Source organism: Salmo trutta, chromosome 30, assembly GCF_901001165.1.
Source record: "Salmo trutta chromosome 30, fSalTru1.1, whole genome shotgun sequence".
NCBI classification, from domain to species: Eukaryota; Metazoa; Chordata; class Actinopteri; order Salmoniformes; family Salmonidae; genus Salmo; species Salmo trutta.
In genome coordinates, this window is record NC_042986.1 from 37,138,114 (window position 1) to 37,156,475 (window position 18,362).

General features: G+C 44.2%; 1 protein-coding gene across 2 annotated transcripts; it reads right to left on the reverse strand.

Moving 5' to 3' along the window:
* Positions 1-1,195: 1,195 nt before the first annotated feature.
* Positions 1,196-18,281, reverse strand: LOC115168613 (minor histocompatibility antigen H13). Of its 2 annotated transcripts, none has more exons than XM_029724063.1 (12): positions 17,899-18,281; positions 15,914-16,012; positions 15,522-15,604; positions 15,319-15,407; positions 15,140-15,225; positions 14,696-14,821; positions 12,881-12,938; positions 8,296-8,379; positions 8,077-8,113; positions 7,889-7,991; positions 7,692-7,777; positions 1,196-2,518 (listed from the first exon to the last, which is right to left on the reverse strand). In XM_029724063.1, exons 1-12 carry the CDS (start codon positions 18,124-18,126, stop codon positions 2,446-2,448), a joined length of 1,152 nt encoding a protein of 383 aa, XP_029579923.1. In that variant the 5' UTR covers positions 18,127-18,281; the 3' UTR covers positions 1,196-2,445. The 2 variants fall into 2 exon arrangements, with proteins under 2 accessions (XP_029579923.1, XP_029579924.1); XM_029724064.1 differs by lacking the exon at positions 17,899-18,281 and adding an exon at positions 16,930-16,961.
* Between the last annotated feature and the right edge of the window lie 81 nt (positions 18,282-18,362).

Sequence of the window (18,362 nt, forward strand, 5' to 3'; positions counted from 1 at the left end):
AAAAAACAGTGGCTTCCATCATGCTTAAATAGAAGAAGTTTGGAACCACCAAGACTCTTCCTAGAGCTGGCCGCCCGGACAAACTGAGCCATCGGGGCCTTGGTCAGGGAGGTGACAAAGAACCCAATGGTCACACAGAGCTCCTCTGTGGAGATGGGAGGACCTTCCAGAAGGACAATCTCTGCAGCACTCCACCAATCAGGCATTTATGGTAGTGGCCAGATGGAAGCCACTCCTCAGTAAAAAAAAGCCTGACAGCCCGCTTGGAGTTTGCCAAAGGGAACCTAAAGAGGACTCTGACTATGAGAAACAAAATTCTCTGGTCTGATGAAACCCAGATTGAACTACTTGGTCTGAATGCCAAACGCCACATCTGGAGGAAACCTGGCACCATCCCTACGGTGAAGCATGGTGGTGACAGCATCATGCTGTGGGGATGTTTTTCAGCGGTAGGGACTGGGAGACTAGTCAGGATTGAGGCAAAGATGAACAGAGCAAAGTACAGAGAGATCCTTGATGAAAACCTGCTCTGGAGTGCTCAAGAACTCAGACAGAACCGAAGGTTCACCTTCCAAAAGGACGACCCTAAGCACACAGCCAAGAAAACGCAGGAATGGCTTCGGGACAAGTCTCTGTCCTTGAGTGGCCCAGCCAGAGCATGGACTAGAACCCGATCAAACATATCAGGAGACCTGAAAATAGCTGTGCAGCAACGCTCCCCATCCAACCTGACAGAGCTTGAGAGCATCTGCAGATAAGGGAGAAACTCTCCAAATACAGGTGTGCCAAGCCTGTAGTGTCATACCCAAGAAGATGCTGTAATCACTGCCAAAGTTCCTTCAACAAAGTACTGAGTAAAGGGTCTGAATACTTATGTAAATGTGACATTTCAGTTATTTATAAAATTAGCAAGCATTTTGGAATTTAAAAAAATATGTTTGCATCGTCATTATAGATTATTTTATAATAATTTTTAAAAAAGTCTAACCTAAAATGTAGAAAGTCAAGGGGTCTAAATACTTTCTGCACTGTGACGACATCCTAATCTCCTTCCTCGAGTGGTCCATCAGATGTGATCTCCGCGCTATCCCTCCTACAGCTCAGAATGCACTTAACTGTAGTATTGTAAATAACCAGAAAAACCCATGTGTGGGTGGCTACTTCAGTACAAAACTAAAGACCTACAAATAGGTTATGCTTCTCTACGGTGATATACACCAACATTTATTGAAATAAAAATCAGCTCATAAACAAAAGCTCATAATAAACTTTGAATTGCACAAGTAGAATAGGAGAAAAAAACGGTATATTTATTTGAAATGATAGCAGGGTTACTGAACTTCACCTAAACACATTACTACAAAACTGCTCAATCTTAAATCCCTATCAGGAAAAAGCCCCCCCCCCCCTTCTATCTGGGCCTGAAACACACTGCTCCATTCTGCAAAAGGACAGAACTTATACATAATCAAAGCAAAACAATCCCAACCTAAAGCAAGAGGAATCATTTGATCCCCTGGGTCTCCTCTCCGAGGAGATATGGTTCTGTCGACACGGTCTCCATCTCCATCCACCTCTCAGTCACTGCACAGGACATAACCAACTCATATACTAATAAATTACTTCCATATAACAGACACTTCTGATTGGATATGACTGAGTATGACAGAGTATGACTCTCAGAAATCTCACTGTCATAGTAAATGTCCATACAAATATCAAAATGTGACATCATGATCGCATAAGTTTAGTTGCTTCCTTAAATACACTGATCTGAATTCTAAGCTATTATTACCGTTACACTGGCCAACAAGTCAGGCGGCATGTAATTACACACACTACCAAATTGGCACAATTATACCTTGAGAATGGTAGGTATTTAGGCCTACTTCCAGGCCAGAGGACTGTAGCAAAGGTGAAGTTCCTTCTAAAGCATGTGTTTGACAATCGTAGACTCATCTCCAGCCTCCTTTACATCGTCCAATGATGTTTGATTCTCGATGAGGAAGGGATTCCTATAGCAAACCAAGACTGGACAGAAACCAAACCACCAAACCTGACCACCGTTATCTGAGACTCCGAGAGCAATTTCTAAAATGTTCAGCTTCCTGTGATCTCAGATTCACCCGAAAACAAAATAGTAAAACAGAGTTTAAAATACTGGCAAATCAAATGAAATAAAAACAAGAAATATCATGAGAATGCAAAAGGGAAAGGAATACAAAACAAGAACGAAAACATAGGCACCAAAAAGCTGCTTTACAAACCACTTGAACTACAACATATCCCAATGTTATAACAGTTAATTCATCAAAATCATCCACTTCCATGTACAGCACACAACCCCTGGGAAACATGAACACCCTCCTAGGATGTGTATAGAGAGGAGGGCTGCTGTGAACGTGGTGGCAGAGAGTGATGGACGAGCTTGTAGGACCTTTGTCATCATTTGTCTTTTTTCTCAACCTGTGTAGTCTCTTCCTTAGCAGCAGCATCTTCCGCAGACACTTCCTCATACCTGTCAGATGAGCAGAAAATAAAAAATGTTTTTACAGAGACCAGGAAAGACAGGATGAACAAAACGTTGATTTCACTAAGGCACAATGCACGGCACAATTAACATGCTTCGTGCTGATATCAAAAAACAACCAATGGGAGAGGAGTGATGATTCCAATGCTGGCCTGGGACTCCGACAAATAGATAAAAAGACGTGTCTTAGCTGCAGCCCTTGAGATGACTGAAGGGGTATCCGAATCAGACTCAACCAAAGAAACTCACAATACTTAAGATAAAAATGGTTGGGTTTAAATGTCTGGACCAGACTGGGCCTGGTTAACTAAAAGGAGAAACCCTATTCTCTGGACATGGAACCCTTCGCTGGACATGGAACCCTTCCCTGGACATGGAACCCTTCCCTGGCCATGGAACCCTTCCCTGGCCATGGAACCCTTCCCTGGCCATGGAACCCTTCCCTGGCCATGGAACCCTTCTCAGTGAAAGCCTGACATTTACATTTCTTTCAAAGGAGAGGGAAGGCATCTGCCAATGCCATGGGTCCACAGAGCTCAGGCTTAGAAGCAGAGCAGAAGAAAGAGGGAGACTGAAAGCCAGGGTTGATGACAGGGGTGGCAGGACAGGAGAGTGGGGAAGGGAGACATGGGGAGTACCTGCCCGGGAGAGAGGTGGTGGGTGCTCTGCAAAGTCGCCATTACATCAATCAAATCTTATTTGTCACATGTGCCGAATACAACAGGTATTACAGTGTAATGCTGACTTAAACAATGCAGTTAACAAAATACCTACAAAAATAAGAAATAAAGTAACAAATAATTAAAGAGCAGCAGTAAAATAACAATAGCGAGGCTATATACAGGGGTTACCGGTACAGAGTCAATGTGGAGGCTATATACAGGGGTTACCGGTACAGAGTCAATGTGGAGGCTATATACAGGGGTTACCGGTACAGAGCCAATGTGGAGGCTATATACAGGGGGTACCGGTACAGAGCCAATGTGGAGGCTATATACAGGGGGTACCGGTACAGAGTCAATGTGGAGGCTATATACAGGGGGTACCGGTACAGAGTCAATGTGGAGGCTATATACAGGGGGTACCGGTACAGAGTGAATGTGGAGGCTATATACAGGGTGTACCGGTACAGAGTCAATGTGGAGGCTATATACAGGGTGTACCGGTACAGAGTCAATGTGGAGGCAATATACAGGGTGTACCGGTACAGAGTCAATGTGGAGGCTATATACAGGGGATACCGGTACAGAGTCAATGTGGAGGCTATATACAGGGGGTACCGGTACAGAGTCAATGTGGAGACTATATACAGTGGGGCAAAAAAGTATTTAGCCAGCCACCAATTGTGCAAGTTCTCCCACTTAAAAAGATGAGGCCTGTAATTTTCATCATAGGTACACGTCAACTATGACAGACAAAATGAGGAAAAAAATCCAGAAAATCACATTGTAGGATTTTTAATGAATTTATTTGCAAATTATGGTGGAAGATAAGTATTTGGTCACCTACAAACAAGCAAGATTTCTGTCTCTCACAGACCTGTAACTTCTTCTTTAAGAGGCTCCTCTGTCCTCCACTCGTTACCTGTATTAATGGCACCTGTTTGAACTTGTTATCAGTATAAAAGACACCTGTACACAACCTCAAACAGTCACACTCCAAACTCCACTATAGCCAAGACCATAGAGCTGTCAAAGGACACCAGAAACAAAATTGTAGACCTGCACCAGGCTGGGAAGACTAAATCTGCAATAGGTAAGCAGCTTGGTTTGAAGAAATCAACTGTGGGAGCAATTATTAGGAAATGGAAGACATACAAGACCACTGATTATCTTCCTCGATCTGGGGCTCCACGCAAGATCTCACCCTGTGGGGTCAAAATGATCACAAGAACGGTGAGCAAAAATCCCAGAAGCACACGGTGGGACCTAGTGAATGACCTGCAGAGAGCTGGGACCAAAGTAACAAAGCCTACCATCAGTAACACAATACGCCGCCAGGGACTCAAATCCTGCAGTGCCAGACGTGTCCCCCTGCTTAAGCCAGTACATGTCCAGGCCCGTCTGAAGTTTGCTAGAGAGCATTTGGATGATCCAGAAGAGGATTGGGAGAATGTCATATGGTCAGATGAAACCAAAATAGAACTTTTTGGTAAAAACTCAACTCGTCGTGTTTGGAGGACAAAGAATGCTGAGTTGCATCCAAAGAACACCATACCTACTGTGAAGCATGGGGGTGGAAACATCATGCTTTGGGGCTGTTTTTCTGCAAAGGGACCAGGACGACTGATCCGTGTAAAGGAAAGAATGAATGGGGCCATGTATCGTGAGATTTTGGGTGAAAACCTCCTTCCATCAGCAAGGGCATTGAAGATGAAACGTGGCTGGGTCTTTCAGCGTGACAATGATCCCAAACACACCGCCCGGGCAACGAAGGAGTGGCTTCGTAAGAAGCATTTCAAGGTCCTGGAGTGGCCTAGCCAGTCTCCAGATTTCAACCCCATAGAAAATCTTTGGAGGGAGTTGAAAGTCCGTGTTGCCCAGCGACAGCCCCAAAACATCACTGCTCTAGAGGAGATCTGCATGGAGGAATGGGCCAAAATACCAGCAACAGTGTGTGAAAACCTTGTGAAGACTTACAGAAAATGTTTGACCTGTGTCATTGCCAACAAAGGGTATATAACAAAGTATTGAGATAAACTTTTGTTATTGACCAAATACTTATTTTCCACCATAATTTGCAAATAAATTCATAAAAAATCCTACAATGTGATTTTCTGGATTTTTTCTCTCTCATTTTGTCATAGTTGAAGTGTAACTATGATGAAAATGACAGGCCTCTCATCTTTTTAAGTGGGAGAACTTGCACAATTGGTGGCTGACTAAATACTTTTTTGCCCCACTGTACAGGGGGTACTGGTACAGAGTCAATGTGGAGGCTATATACAGGGGGTACCGGTACAGAGTCAATGTGGAGGCTATATACAGGGGGGGTACCGGTACAGAGTCAATGTGGAGGCTATATACAGGGGGTACTGGTACAGAGTCAATGTGGAGGCTATATACAGGGGGTACTGGTACAGAGTCAATGTGGAGGCTATATACAGGGGGGTACTGGTACAGAGTCAATGTGGAGGCTATATACAGGGGGTACCGGTACAGAGTCAATGTGGAGGCTATATACAGGGGGTACCGGTACAGAGTCAATGTGGAGGCTATATACAGGGGGTACCGGTACAGAGTCAGTGTGGAGGCTATATACAGGGGGTACCAGTACAGAGTCAATGTGGAGGCTATATACAGGGGGTACCGGTACAGAGTCAGTGTGGAGGCTATATACAGGGTGTACCGGTACAGAGTCAATGTGCAGGCTATATACAGGGTGTACCGGTACAGAGTCAATGTGGAGGCTATATACAGGGGGGTGCTGGTACAGAGTCAATGTGGAGGCAATATACAGGGTGTACCGGTACAGAGTCAATGTGGAGGCTATATACAGGGTGTACCGGTACAGAGTCAATGTGGAGGCTATATACAGGGGGTACCGGTACAGAGTCAATGTGCAGGCTATATACAGGGGGTACCGGTACAGAGTCAATGTGGAGGCTATATACAGGGGGGTGCTGGTACAGAGTCAATGTGGAGGCTATATACAGGGGGGGTACCGGTACAGAGTCAATGTGGAGGCTATATACAGGGGGTACTGGTACAGAGTCAATGTGGAGGCTATATACAGGGGGTACTGGTACAGAGTCAATGTGGAGGCTATATACAGGGGGTACCGGTACAGAGTCAATGTGGAGGCTATATACAGGGGGGTGCTGGTAAAGCCAGTTCAAGGTGAGTCGTCACTGTTCTGACGTCCAGAAGCTCTTTTTGGTCATAAGAGACGGTAGCAGCAACATTATGTACAAAATAAGTTACAAACAAATGCAACAAAAAGCAAACAAAATAGTATGGTTGGTTAAGAGCCCATGAAACGGCAGCCATCCTCTGGGGCGCCATTAAACACGGGCGGGTTGTTGCGTCGCCAGCGTGGCGAGGAGGAGCTATGCATTGAGTTAGCCAGACTGGCCGGAGAGCCTGATACGGTGGGATAGTGTGGCAGCACTTCCTCTGACGACTCATAGCTGAGCAGGAAGAGGAGGAACACACAGCAGAGAAAGAGAGGGCGAGAGAGTGCGAGCTCGCGAGTGAGAGGGCGAGCAAGAAGAAAAGACAATTATGTAAAGACGCCTAAAGTTAATTAATCTCGACAAAGAAATCAGCAAAAAATTAAACGAAGATCTTTGGAAGACTGAACACAGCGGTGAAGTAAAAAAATTAGTGAATATAAAGTTTGTCTGGTCCGAGACACCAGCAGTGAGAGATAGGAACCAGTCAAAAGTACGCTGACAAGGCAGGTTGTCAGTTGGTACGAAGCCTTGGCACTGCCACCTTTGACACCCAGGTCTCTTAGCCTCTCTCCACATATTGTGCCACCCCAAGGTCACATCTCTGCTGTTACCATGGTGATTATCAAGCGAGGACACATTCCTGGCAGGAGAGGTTTGGGGAATGTTTCTTCTCCTTCCCCAGCCCAGTCCCAGCATGGGTGGTTGCCCCAGCTGAGTGTCTAAGCACTGTTATTATGGCTAACAGGCAGCAGTCACCCCTCCACAGCCACAGGGCTGAGGGTAGGGGTTAGCGGCCCAAGGCCCTGAACCAGCAGGTTCATTTACATAACACACAATACTCCAAGCAGCACGGATGGGAGGAATGATATCCCATTTTATTTGTCACATGCGCCAAATACAACTCAATACCTTACAGTGAACTGCTTACTTACAAGCCCTTAACCAACAATGTTTTAAGTTAAAAAATACAAATTAGTGTTAAATTGAAAATAAAATATCGATATCGTTGTAATCATGTAAATGATCTTTGAGTCTGGAGGAACAATTGTATGATGAGTGAAGATAGTAAAAAGAGGCATCTCCATGCTTAATGATCGATCATTTGTCAAGCTAAGAGACAGGCAACCAATAGCGCCATCTGGTGCTGAATGGCGAATGATTTGATTTGAAACAGGCTAAATGTTCACTACCACTGGTGATGAGGCTGATGCGTGAGCTTGGCTGATAAAATAAATGCCATGATGGAAACAGGTAAGGTGTTATTACCTGAACATCTCAGTCAGTTCTCCTTTCAACAGAGCTACAACCACCGGGAATCCAATACAGGCTGGGACCAGGTACAGCAAGGCAGGCTGGGAAGGAAGAGAGAAACAAGACAACCAGTTGGTACCAGCCAAGTCGACATAAAGGTGACCCTTTGACCTGCATGTCATTAGTGTGACCTGGGAACCGGTGCCTCTCACCTGGGCATGTTTGAAGGTATGCATGACCCAGATGGTCAGGCCCAGGCCAAAGATGTAGGCCAGGAAGCTGGTGTGGAAGTAGGTCCTGGTGTTCTTCTTCAGACTGGAGGGAGCAGAGACAGAACATTACACATGACAGGTAGGGAGAGGGAGGATATGGGCCATTATAGAAAAGAGTTAGAGCTCACCTGACATCAAAGCGGAGAAGTAAAGCAATGAAGATACCTGAAAAATAACATGTAATATTAACATGTAATATTAACAGAGAGGGCAGCACTATCAGAAGACAATAAGGTGTACTGGAGGTGGATCTAATGCTGAAGTACTACCATTATCTAGTGGATGTAACAAGCCAATTGGTATGTAAAATTAGACGCTACTGTTGAGGGAAGAGAATGTTTACTTGCCTGGAATGACAATATCTCCCAGGCCCAGCATTGCAAATTGACTGGCACCCAGACCCTTCTCCAGAAGATCCTGGGGAAATACCACTGAGATGGACAGAAGAGAAGGGGGAGAAAGAGGAAGAAATCGCTGTCACCGTGTCATCAGATGACCAATCGCAGAGCACACACACAGTACCTAGCAGGAGTATTAAAATGGCGCTGGAATGTACAGCGGAGGTTTTACGGGCTCCTGACCAATTCAGCCATTTTGTCAGTTTTTTTCCCCCACTGATCTTAACTTTATTTGGACCTAATGTTTCAGCCAGTGTTCCCTCTGACAAAAAAAGAGCTTCTGGACATCACCAACTTCGAATTTGGATTAAGATTTCTACTTCAACAAGTCAGTGGCACAGGACATACGGTTCACCCCGGACCAGGCTCTAATCCCGACACTCGGAAGAGAAAGAAGGCAATATAAAGACAGACGTAAGCGCACGAGGGGTGGCTGTGAATGTCTTAACAGCTGGTGCGTAATCTCTAATATTAAGGAAGCCTCAAGGTTCTGCCGTCCCGAGTTAGAATACCTCATGATAAGCTGTAGACCATACTATTTACCAAGAGAGTTATCTACATATTTTCATAGCTGTCTATTAACCGCTACAAATCGATGCGGTCACTGAGACCACACTCAACCAGATGTATAAGGTCATAAGCGAACAAGAAAATGCTCACCCAGAGGCGGCGCGCCTAGCGGCCGGTACAGTAATTTAATGCAAGAAAACTGAAATCCGTCTGACCTCATTTCTACCAGCATGTCACCTGTGCAACTAGAGGTGGAAAAAAAATGACTCTCGATCACATTTGCTTCCCACACAGAGACGCATACAAAGCTCTCCCTCGCCCTCCATTTGGCTAATCTGACCATAACTCCATCCGCCTGATTCCTGCGTACAAGCAAAATCTTAAACAGGAAGTAACAGTGATGCGCCCAATATGGAAATGGTCCAAAGAAACAGATGCTAAGCTACAGGACTGTTTCCCTAACACAGACTAGAATATTATTCTGGGACTCATCCGATGGCATTGAGGAGTTACCACATCAGTCACCGGCTTCTTTAGTCTGTCGACGAAATCATCACCACAGTGACCGCACGTACTGATCACAACCAGAAGCCATGGATTACATGCAACATCCACACTGTGCTAGAGTAGAGCTGCCACTTTCAAGTAGTGAGACACTTATCCGGACACTTATAAGAAATCCTGCTACACCCGTCAAACAGGCAAAGCGTCAATACAATCATCACCATGATTATCCCTGATCCAATCCAATTCGCATACTACCCCAATAGATCCAAAGAAGATGCAATTCAAATTGCATCCACACTGCCCTTTCCCACCTGGACAAAAGGAACACCTACATGAGAATGCTGTTCATTGACTACAGCTCAGCATTCAACACCATAGTGCCCTCCAAGCTCATCACTAAGCTAAGGACCCTGGGACTGAACACCTCCCTCTGCACCTGGATCCTGGACTTCCTGACTGGGTAGGCAACAACGCATCCGCAACGCTGACCCTCAACTCAGGGAACCCCTCAGGGGTGCGTGTTCAGTCCCATCCTGTACTCCCTGTTCACTCACAACTGCGTGGCGCACACGACTCCAACACCATCACTAAGTTTTCCCGACGACACGACGGTGGTAGGCCTGATCACCGACGATGATGAGACAGCCTACAGGGAGGAGCTCAGAAACCTGCAAGTGTGGTGCCAGGACAACAACCTTTCCTGCAACGTCAGCAAGACAAAGGAGCTGATCGTGTACCACAGGAAACGGAGGGGCGGTGCCTCCATTCACATCGATGGGGCTGTAATGGACTGTTTTGAGAGCTTCAAGTTCCCGGTGTCCACGTCACTAAGGATATCTCATAATCCAAACAACACAGTTGTGAAGAGGGCACGACAACTCCTCTTCCCCCTCAGGAAGATGAAAAGATGTGGCATGGGCAGCTGCACCATTGAAAGCATCTTGACTGGCTGCATCACCGCTTGGTGTGCCAACTGCTTGGCATTCGAATGCAAGGTGCTAGAGGGTATTGCATATGTCACTGGGGCCGAGCTCCCTGCAATCCAGGACCTTGACACCAGGCGGTGTCAGAGGAAGGCCCTAAAAATGGTCAGACTCCAGCCACCCAAGTCGGACTTCTCTTTGCTACCACACGGCCAGCGGCACCGAAGCACCAAGTTCGGAAACCAACAGGACCCTGAACAGCTTCTACCAGCAAGCCATAAGACTGCGAAATAGTTAACCAAATGGTATCTGGACTATCTACATTACCGTTTTTGCACAAACTTTAAGCATCCTTTAAGCTGCTTACTATGTCACTTTATTCTTAGTTATATGTACATATCTACCTTAATTACCTCATACCCCTGCACATTAACTCGGGACTGGTACCCCTTGTATACAGATGAAGTCAGAGGTTTACATACACTTATGTTGGAGTCATTAAAACTTGTTTTTCAACCACTCCAACATTTCTTGACAAACTATAGTTTGGCAAGTCGGTTAGGACATCTACTTTGTGCATGACACAAGTAATTTTTCAACAATTGTTAACAGACAGATTATTTCACTGTATCACAATTCTAGTGGGTTAGAAGTTTACATGCACAGTCAACTTAGTGTCTTTAAACAGCTTGGAAAATTCCAGAAAATGATGTCATGGCTTTAGAAGCTTCTGATAAGCTAATTGACATCATTTGAGTCAATTGGAGGTGTACCTGTGGATGTATTTCAAGGCCTACCTTCAAACCCAGTGCCTCTTTGCTTGACATCATGGGAAAATCAATATAAATCAGCCAAGACCTCAGGAAAAAAATTGTAGACCTCCACAAGTCTGGATCATCCTTGGGAGCAATTTACAAATGCCCGAAGGTACCACGTTCATCTGAACAAACAATAGTACGCAAGTATAAACACCATGGGACCACGCAGCCGTCATACCGCTCAGGAAGGAGACGAGTTCTGTCTCCTAGAGATGAACGTACTTTGGTGCAAAAAGTGCAAATCAATCCCAGAACAACAGCAAAGGACCTTGTGAAGATGCTGGAGGAAACAGGTACAAAAGTATCTATTTCCACAGTAAAACGAGTCCTATATCGACATAACCTGAAAGGCCGCTCAGCAAGGAAGAAGCCACTGCTCCAAAACAGCCATAAAAAAGCCAGACTACGGTGGCTTGGGGACAAAGATCATACTTTTTAGAGAAGTGCCCTCTGGTGTGATGAAACAAAAATATAACTGTTTGGCCATAATGACAATCGTTATGTTTGGAGGAAAAAGGGGGATGCTTGCAAGCCGAAAAACATCATCCCAACCGTGTTATTGTCCAAATGAGCCAATTATTAGTTGGCTGCTACTACAGTTAGCTAGTAACGTTAGCAAACGTTAGCAAAGCACAGGGGTGGCAGCATCATGTTGTGGGGGTGCTTTGCTGCAGGAGGGACTGGTGCACTTCACAAAATAGACGGCATTATGAAGTAAAATTATGGAAGTAAAATGATGTGGATATATTGAAGCAACATCTCAAGACATCAGTCAAGAAGTTAAAGCTTGGTCGCAAATTGGTCTTCCAAATGGACAATGACCCCAAGCATTCTTCCAAAGTTGTGGCAAAATGGCTTAAGGACAACAAAGTCAAGGTATTGGAGTGGCCATCACAAAGCCCTGACCTCAATCCTGTAGAAAATTTGTGGGCAGAACTGGAAAAGTGCGCGCGAGCAAGGAGACCTACAAACCTGACTCAGTTACACCAGCTCTTTCAGGAGGAATGGGCCAAAATTCACCCAACTTATTGTGGGAAGCTTGTGGAAGGCTACCCGACACGTTTGACCCATGTTAAACAATTTAAAGGCAATGCTACCAAATACTAATTGAGTGTATGTAAACTTCTGACCCACTGGGAATGTGAAAGAAATAAAAGCTGAAATAAATCATTCTCTCTACTATTATTCTGACATTTCACATTCTTAAAATAAAGTGGTGATCCTAACTGACCTAAGACAGGGAATGTTTACTAGGATTAAATGTCAGGAATTGTGAAAAACTGAGTTTAAATGTATTTGGCTAAGGTGTATGTAAACTTCCGACTTCAACTGTATGTATGTGTGTGTGTGTGTGTGTGTGTGTGTGTGTGTATGAGTGAGTGAGAGTGTGAGTGTGTGTGTGTGTGTTTGAGTGTGTGTGTGTGTGTGTGTTTGAGTGTGTGTGTGTGTGTGTGTGTGTGTGTGTGTGTGTGTGTGTGTGTGTGTAGCTACAGCCAAGTTATCGTTACTCATCGTGTATCTATTATTACACGTTACATTTTCTGTTACTTCCCTTCTCTCTGCATTGCTGGGAAGGGCCCGTAAGTAAGCATTTCACTTAGTCCACACCTTTGGTTTGATAGATGCAGCTTTTCACAGGCAGTCTAACAAAACGCGAAGTGTATGGCTAACAGACATTTACATAGCACTCGTTAAAAAGTTAAACATTAAATACTGTCTATAAAATATTGGCTGCATTGACTTTACCCCCCCCCCCAAAAAAGTCCCTTTACTCACATTTAATGGGTGCCTCGAACGACTTGGCAACAGTAACCATGACATTGGTGCCAAATACCTACAGAAATAACGGTTGTGTTTATTCAAGTGAGTCAATACACCCAGCTTAACGCTTTGACAGGGCCTGAGAGGTTTACTACAAAGCAGAATCAATGAGTTAGCCATCTACCTTGTTTAAACATTCGGATATCTATCAATCGAGATATTTAACAAACTTGAAATTGGCATGGTCTAATTGACTCAAGCAAAAGCGCATAGCAAAGTTCAGGTTTCTTAACTTCTCTAGGATAGGGGGCAGTATTTTGACGTCCGGATGAAAGGCGTGCCCAAATTAAACGGCCTGCTACTCAGGCTCAGAAGGTAGGATACGCATATTATTAGTAGATTTGGATAGAAAACACTGAAGTTTCTAAAACTGTTTGAATGATGTCTGAGTATAACAGAACTCATATGGCAGGCAAAAACCTGAGAAAAATCCAACCAGGAAGTGTGGAAATCTGAGGCTTGTAGTTTTTCAAGTGATTCCCTATCCAGTATACATTGACTTAGGGTTCATTTTGCACTTCCTAAGGCTTCCACTAGATGTCAGTCTTTAGAACGTTGTTTCATGCTTCTACTGTGAATATGGAGCAAACAAGAGGGCCTGGAAGTAGATGAGTGAAGAAATAACATGAGCTCAGAGGCGCACACTCACGTGAGAGTTAGCTGTGTTCCTTTTCTTTTCTGAAGACATTGGAATTGTTCGGTTGGAATATTACTGAAGATTTGTTAAAAACGTCCTAAAGATTGATGCTATACATCGTTTGACATATTTCTACGAATGTAAATAGAACTTTTTTTTACTTTGTCGTGACATTTGTGCGCACTTCCTGCATTTGGAGTAGTGGACTGAACGCGCGAACAAAAGGAGGTATTTGGACATAACTGATGGACTTTATCGAACAAAACAAACATTTATTGTGGACCTGGGACCCCTGGGAGTGCATTCTGATGAAGATCATCAAATGTAAGTGAATATTTATAATATTATTTCTGAGTTTTGTTGACTCCACAAGTCAGAACGCTGTACTCAGATTATTGCAAAATTTGCTTTCACCGTAAAGCTTTTTTGAAATCTGACACAGCGGTTGAATTAATGAGAAGTGTATCTATAATTCTTTAAATAACTTGAATATTTTATCAATGTTTATGATGAGTATTTCTGTAAATTGATGTGCTCATTCACCGGAAGTTTTGGGAGGCAAAACATTTCTGAACATTACCAGCCAATGTAAAATGGGGTTTTTGGATATAAAATATGAACTTCATCGAGCAAAACATACATGTATTGTGTAACATGAAGTCCTATGAGTGCCATCTGATGAAGATCAAAGGTTAGTGATTCATTTTAGCTATATTTCTGGTTTTTGTGACGCCTCTCCTTGCTTGGAAAATGGCTGTGTGGTTTTTCTTGTTTAGGTGCTGTCCTGACATAATCTAATGTTATGCTTTCGCTGTCAAGCCTTTTTGAAATCGGACAATGTGGTTGGATTAACGAGAAGTGTATCTTTAAAATGGCATATAATAGTTGTATGTTTGAGAAATTTGAATTATGAGTTTTGTTGTTGTTTTGAATTTGCCGCCCTGCTATTTCACTGGCTGTTGAATAGTGTGTCCCGCAGGTGGGACGCTAGCGTCCCACATACCCCAGAGAGGTTAATGAACATCAATAAGTGTTTATCAAAGTAGCTGGATAACTCATTGATCCTGCTTTGTAGTATACCCCGCTGGGCTATAACCTGGTAGTACAGTATTGGGGTCATGTGGTAGACTTACCCAGAAGACATCATACACAAACAGCCCCCCCAGCAGGATGCAGCCAGTACTGATGTTGTTCAAGTGCAGAAGTTCCACCCCATTCAGGGCGAACGCCAGGCCAAAGAGGTTGTTGGCAATCCAGTGCTGGGAAGAAATGTTCAAAGATGAACGAAAGAACACATGTTCAAAGAAGAACACCCACACAGACAGAAGACGAGGAACCGTATGTAAAATGTATGCACGCATGACTAGGTCTCTTTGGATGAAATAGTTTGCTAATGGCATATAGAAATAATATACTAAGACAGATGAAGACAACCACAGAGTATTAAACGGAGGGAATTTTCTAGGACTAAGTATAGGCTTACACCATTACCCTCGAAACTACCAACAAAATTGCTATGCCATAAAGGCTAAACACACACACACACACAACCTTAATATACTGTAATTTTAACTGACCTTCTTGAGTATGTACCAGACCCCAACCACAGTGCTGATGACCAGGCAGATCATGTCCTTGGTGTCAAACTCATAGTTGACTATCTCTGTTGGAGGGAGAGTCATCAGTGACATTAAAACACACGTGCTTTTACAGTGTATTAACCATATTACTGCTTCTCATTCCGTTTCCGCCTCACCTTCTTTGGTTTCTCCTGAGCCCTGAGTGAAGAGCAGCTGGTACTGCTTGATGGGAATGCTAGCAGGGAAGATCCTGTTCATGAAGGGACTAATGGAGAGATGGGGGGGGGGGGGGGCACAAATTATGTCGAGACCTTCAGGCTAAATCCGATGTCATAAAGTGAATGGATAACCTAATAAAGTGCTGAAACAAAGCTCTCACCTCATTGTATGAGACAGTGCCAAAATCCCCAGGACAAAGAAATACATTGACAGCAGCAAGTTGATGTACTCTTGAGAGAAAATCTATGATTGAAACAAAACCAATTTAGTACTACTCCACTTTCACAACATACAGTATCCCAACACTAGTCTCGCTCACTTTAAATCAGAGCTGAAAAAGGGAATCAATAAGGACATAGCATGCATGATGTGAGCACAGCGTGCGAGTAAGTATTAACGCAGATACAGCTGATGGTACAGTAAAGCAGAGGTACAGCGCTATGTGGGAGATTGTTGGGAGGGAATAGCAGTAGATTATTACATTGTAATAGTGCAGGAAATGATTCAGGACAAAAACAAGTGATGCGGGGGGGGGGGGGGTGTGATGCTCACTTTGAAGAAGAGATAGAGGCCGAAGAGGGTGCAGCTGGCAATGATGGGGAACCGTGCAGCATCTCTACCTGTGATGGTCTCTGGCATGTCTGAGGAGTTCTGGGAAGAGACAGAAACAAGGGTTGATGTGAGTGGACAAGCATAAGCAGCACACTTCCTAAGTTCCTTCAAAACACACAAAATAAATCAATATGCAGGAGGTTTTTGGGGAGGAGGGACACTTTTTTGGGTCGCTTATGTCCAATGTGTAGAATAGCCGGAAATTTGCTTTAAAAACAGACAAATGTCACTGTGGCAGCCAACAGGAGGGCCAACCACCTACAAGCCCCATTTGGATCCAAAAAAATATATAACCGTTTCAATGCACATTGCCAAAGTTCCACTTCAAAAGAGAAAGCACTATAATGTCTCAATATCAACCTGTCTCTAAAAACAGTCATAACTTTTATTGTTTCATCACATCACAGACTAATTCATCACAAAAGTAGTAAGGTGACTGACAAACTGAGGCAGGTTGCATGTTCGTGTCCCACTAGAGATAGGCCTATCTGAATGAAATGAGCAAATCTGCACAGGGAATATAATTAAAATGGGTCAATGTGGTGCGATGAGCAGCAAGGAACAAGACTGCAACAGGCGAGCAATTAATTCCATCCAACTCTGAAGACCTCATCTCCAGTAAATACTGGAGGCCTTTGACTCATCACCATCTGTGCCCATTTCTTCTTTAGCACAGTCATTGAACCTTACCAGCATACACCCACCCCGTTCAGTGAGATTCTGGTCCAGGGGCCTTTACCTGTACACCAAACACCCACATCCTCATTGATTATGGGCAAAGCAGGACAATGAGGTCCACACCTTGACACTAGGTGCCTAATAACCAGAATGATTTCAAGCACACGGATGGGAAACAGACGCATAGCGACACTGTCATGAAGCATCTTCCAGATTGTTCGTGTCAATGTGTCAGAATAATAAAAACATCTGTTCTGATCATCAGTTCTAATACTCACTCTGTACTCATAATCGCAACCATTTTCTCCAGCAACCTAAGGACGAAATAAGTGCACAAAGTAATTAGCGGAGTATATTGTAAGTAATCTATAGTAAACGCCAGGCGAGATTCTGGATGAGGTAGCAACCAACCACAATTCAACACCACACATGAAACGCTCTTTAGCAGAGTGCAAGTTAGTTAACCACACCGGAAAAGTAGCTCGTTTAGTTTCACGCCACTCAAAAAGCCTGTCCTGTCTAATCGGTCATGTCATCAGACAACCAGGTCGTGCATCGTCGGTTTCCCTCCACCCACCGACTGAAAGTCCACACGTGATGGCAGTAAGGACACGTGTAGTTAAGAGAAACAAACTATGATCAGCATATTCCTACTATACATTGAGCATTGGGACCTTGGAGGAAAGAAAATGCTTAGCTAGAATTTAGCTTTGAAACAATGGTTAGCAGAGTTCATGTTACCTAAAACCTATCCAGATTATTGACAAGCCAAAACAACATTTCCTGAACCTTGTACCACATCTCACCTGCTAAAAGACCTGGCAGTAACAACCTCCTGGCTGAAATGACTCGAGAAACATCCTGCCAACTAGCTCAATGTCATGATAAAACTAAAATATATATGTATTGGCTACTATCAACAATAAACGAATCTAGTTAGCTAGGTGAGTAAACTACCAGGCCAATAAGATGAACATATGGTGCATTGATAGCCCCAGTCAAGGCCTGCCAGTCATGGTAGTTACCTGGATAAATCATACCGGTCTGGATATGGAACAAAACACGGAGAGTGGAAAGAGACACAGCTGACTAGTGTTTCACGATACGTGTGTCTGGGACACTGGGCAGACTGACCGGTGAATGAGGATCATTACCTCGTTTGTTTATGGCCCAACAGTTAGTGGGAACCGAGCTAGGCTCAGTAAACTACCTAGCTGGTTGTACAATCTCATTCATGTTAACATTACCTTGCTTTTGCCGCAGCTTACGGACCGCAGTGCACCGAAGAAGATGGGCAACAGAGCCATGAACACAAGGCTGCCATATGCCAGGGCTGTTCCCTCCGGTGTCGCCACAAACTTGGCCACTGTCGCGTTGACAGCGTCGGTACCGTTTGAGTCGGTTGCATTGAGTCCGTCCAGAGCGGGAGGTGTAGTTTCACCAGGTAAGACCGATCCTTGATTAACATCGGCCATGTTTACAAGTTGTCCACCAACCCAACGGAGTCGTGTACGCTATTTGCCGCCTATCAAGACAGCTTGTTTCTATTAATGTTGGATTCTGCTTTGCTAAGGCCACGTTTACTAACTCTGGCAATTGACAAGCCTCTTCCTTGTTAGTTCACTTGTCAATATCGTTTCAAACCCGTACTTACTTCCGCCTAGTGGTCTGGATGGTTTGGGTAGACAGATCCTCAAACGAAATGTGGCCT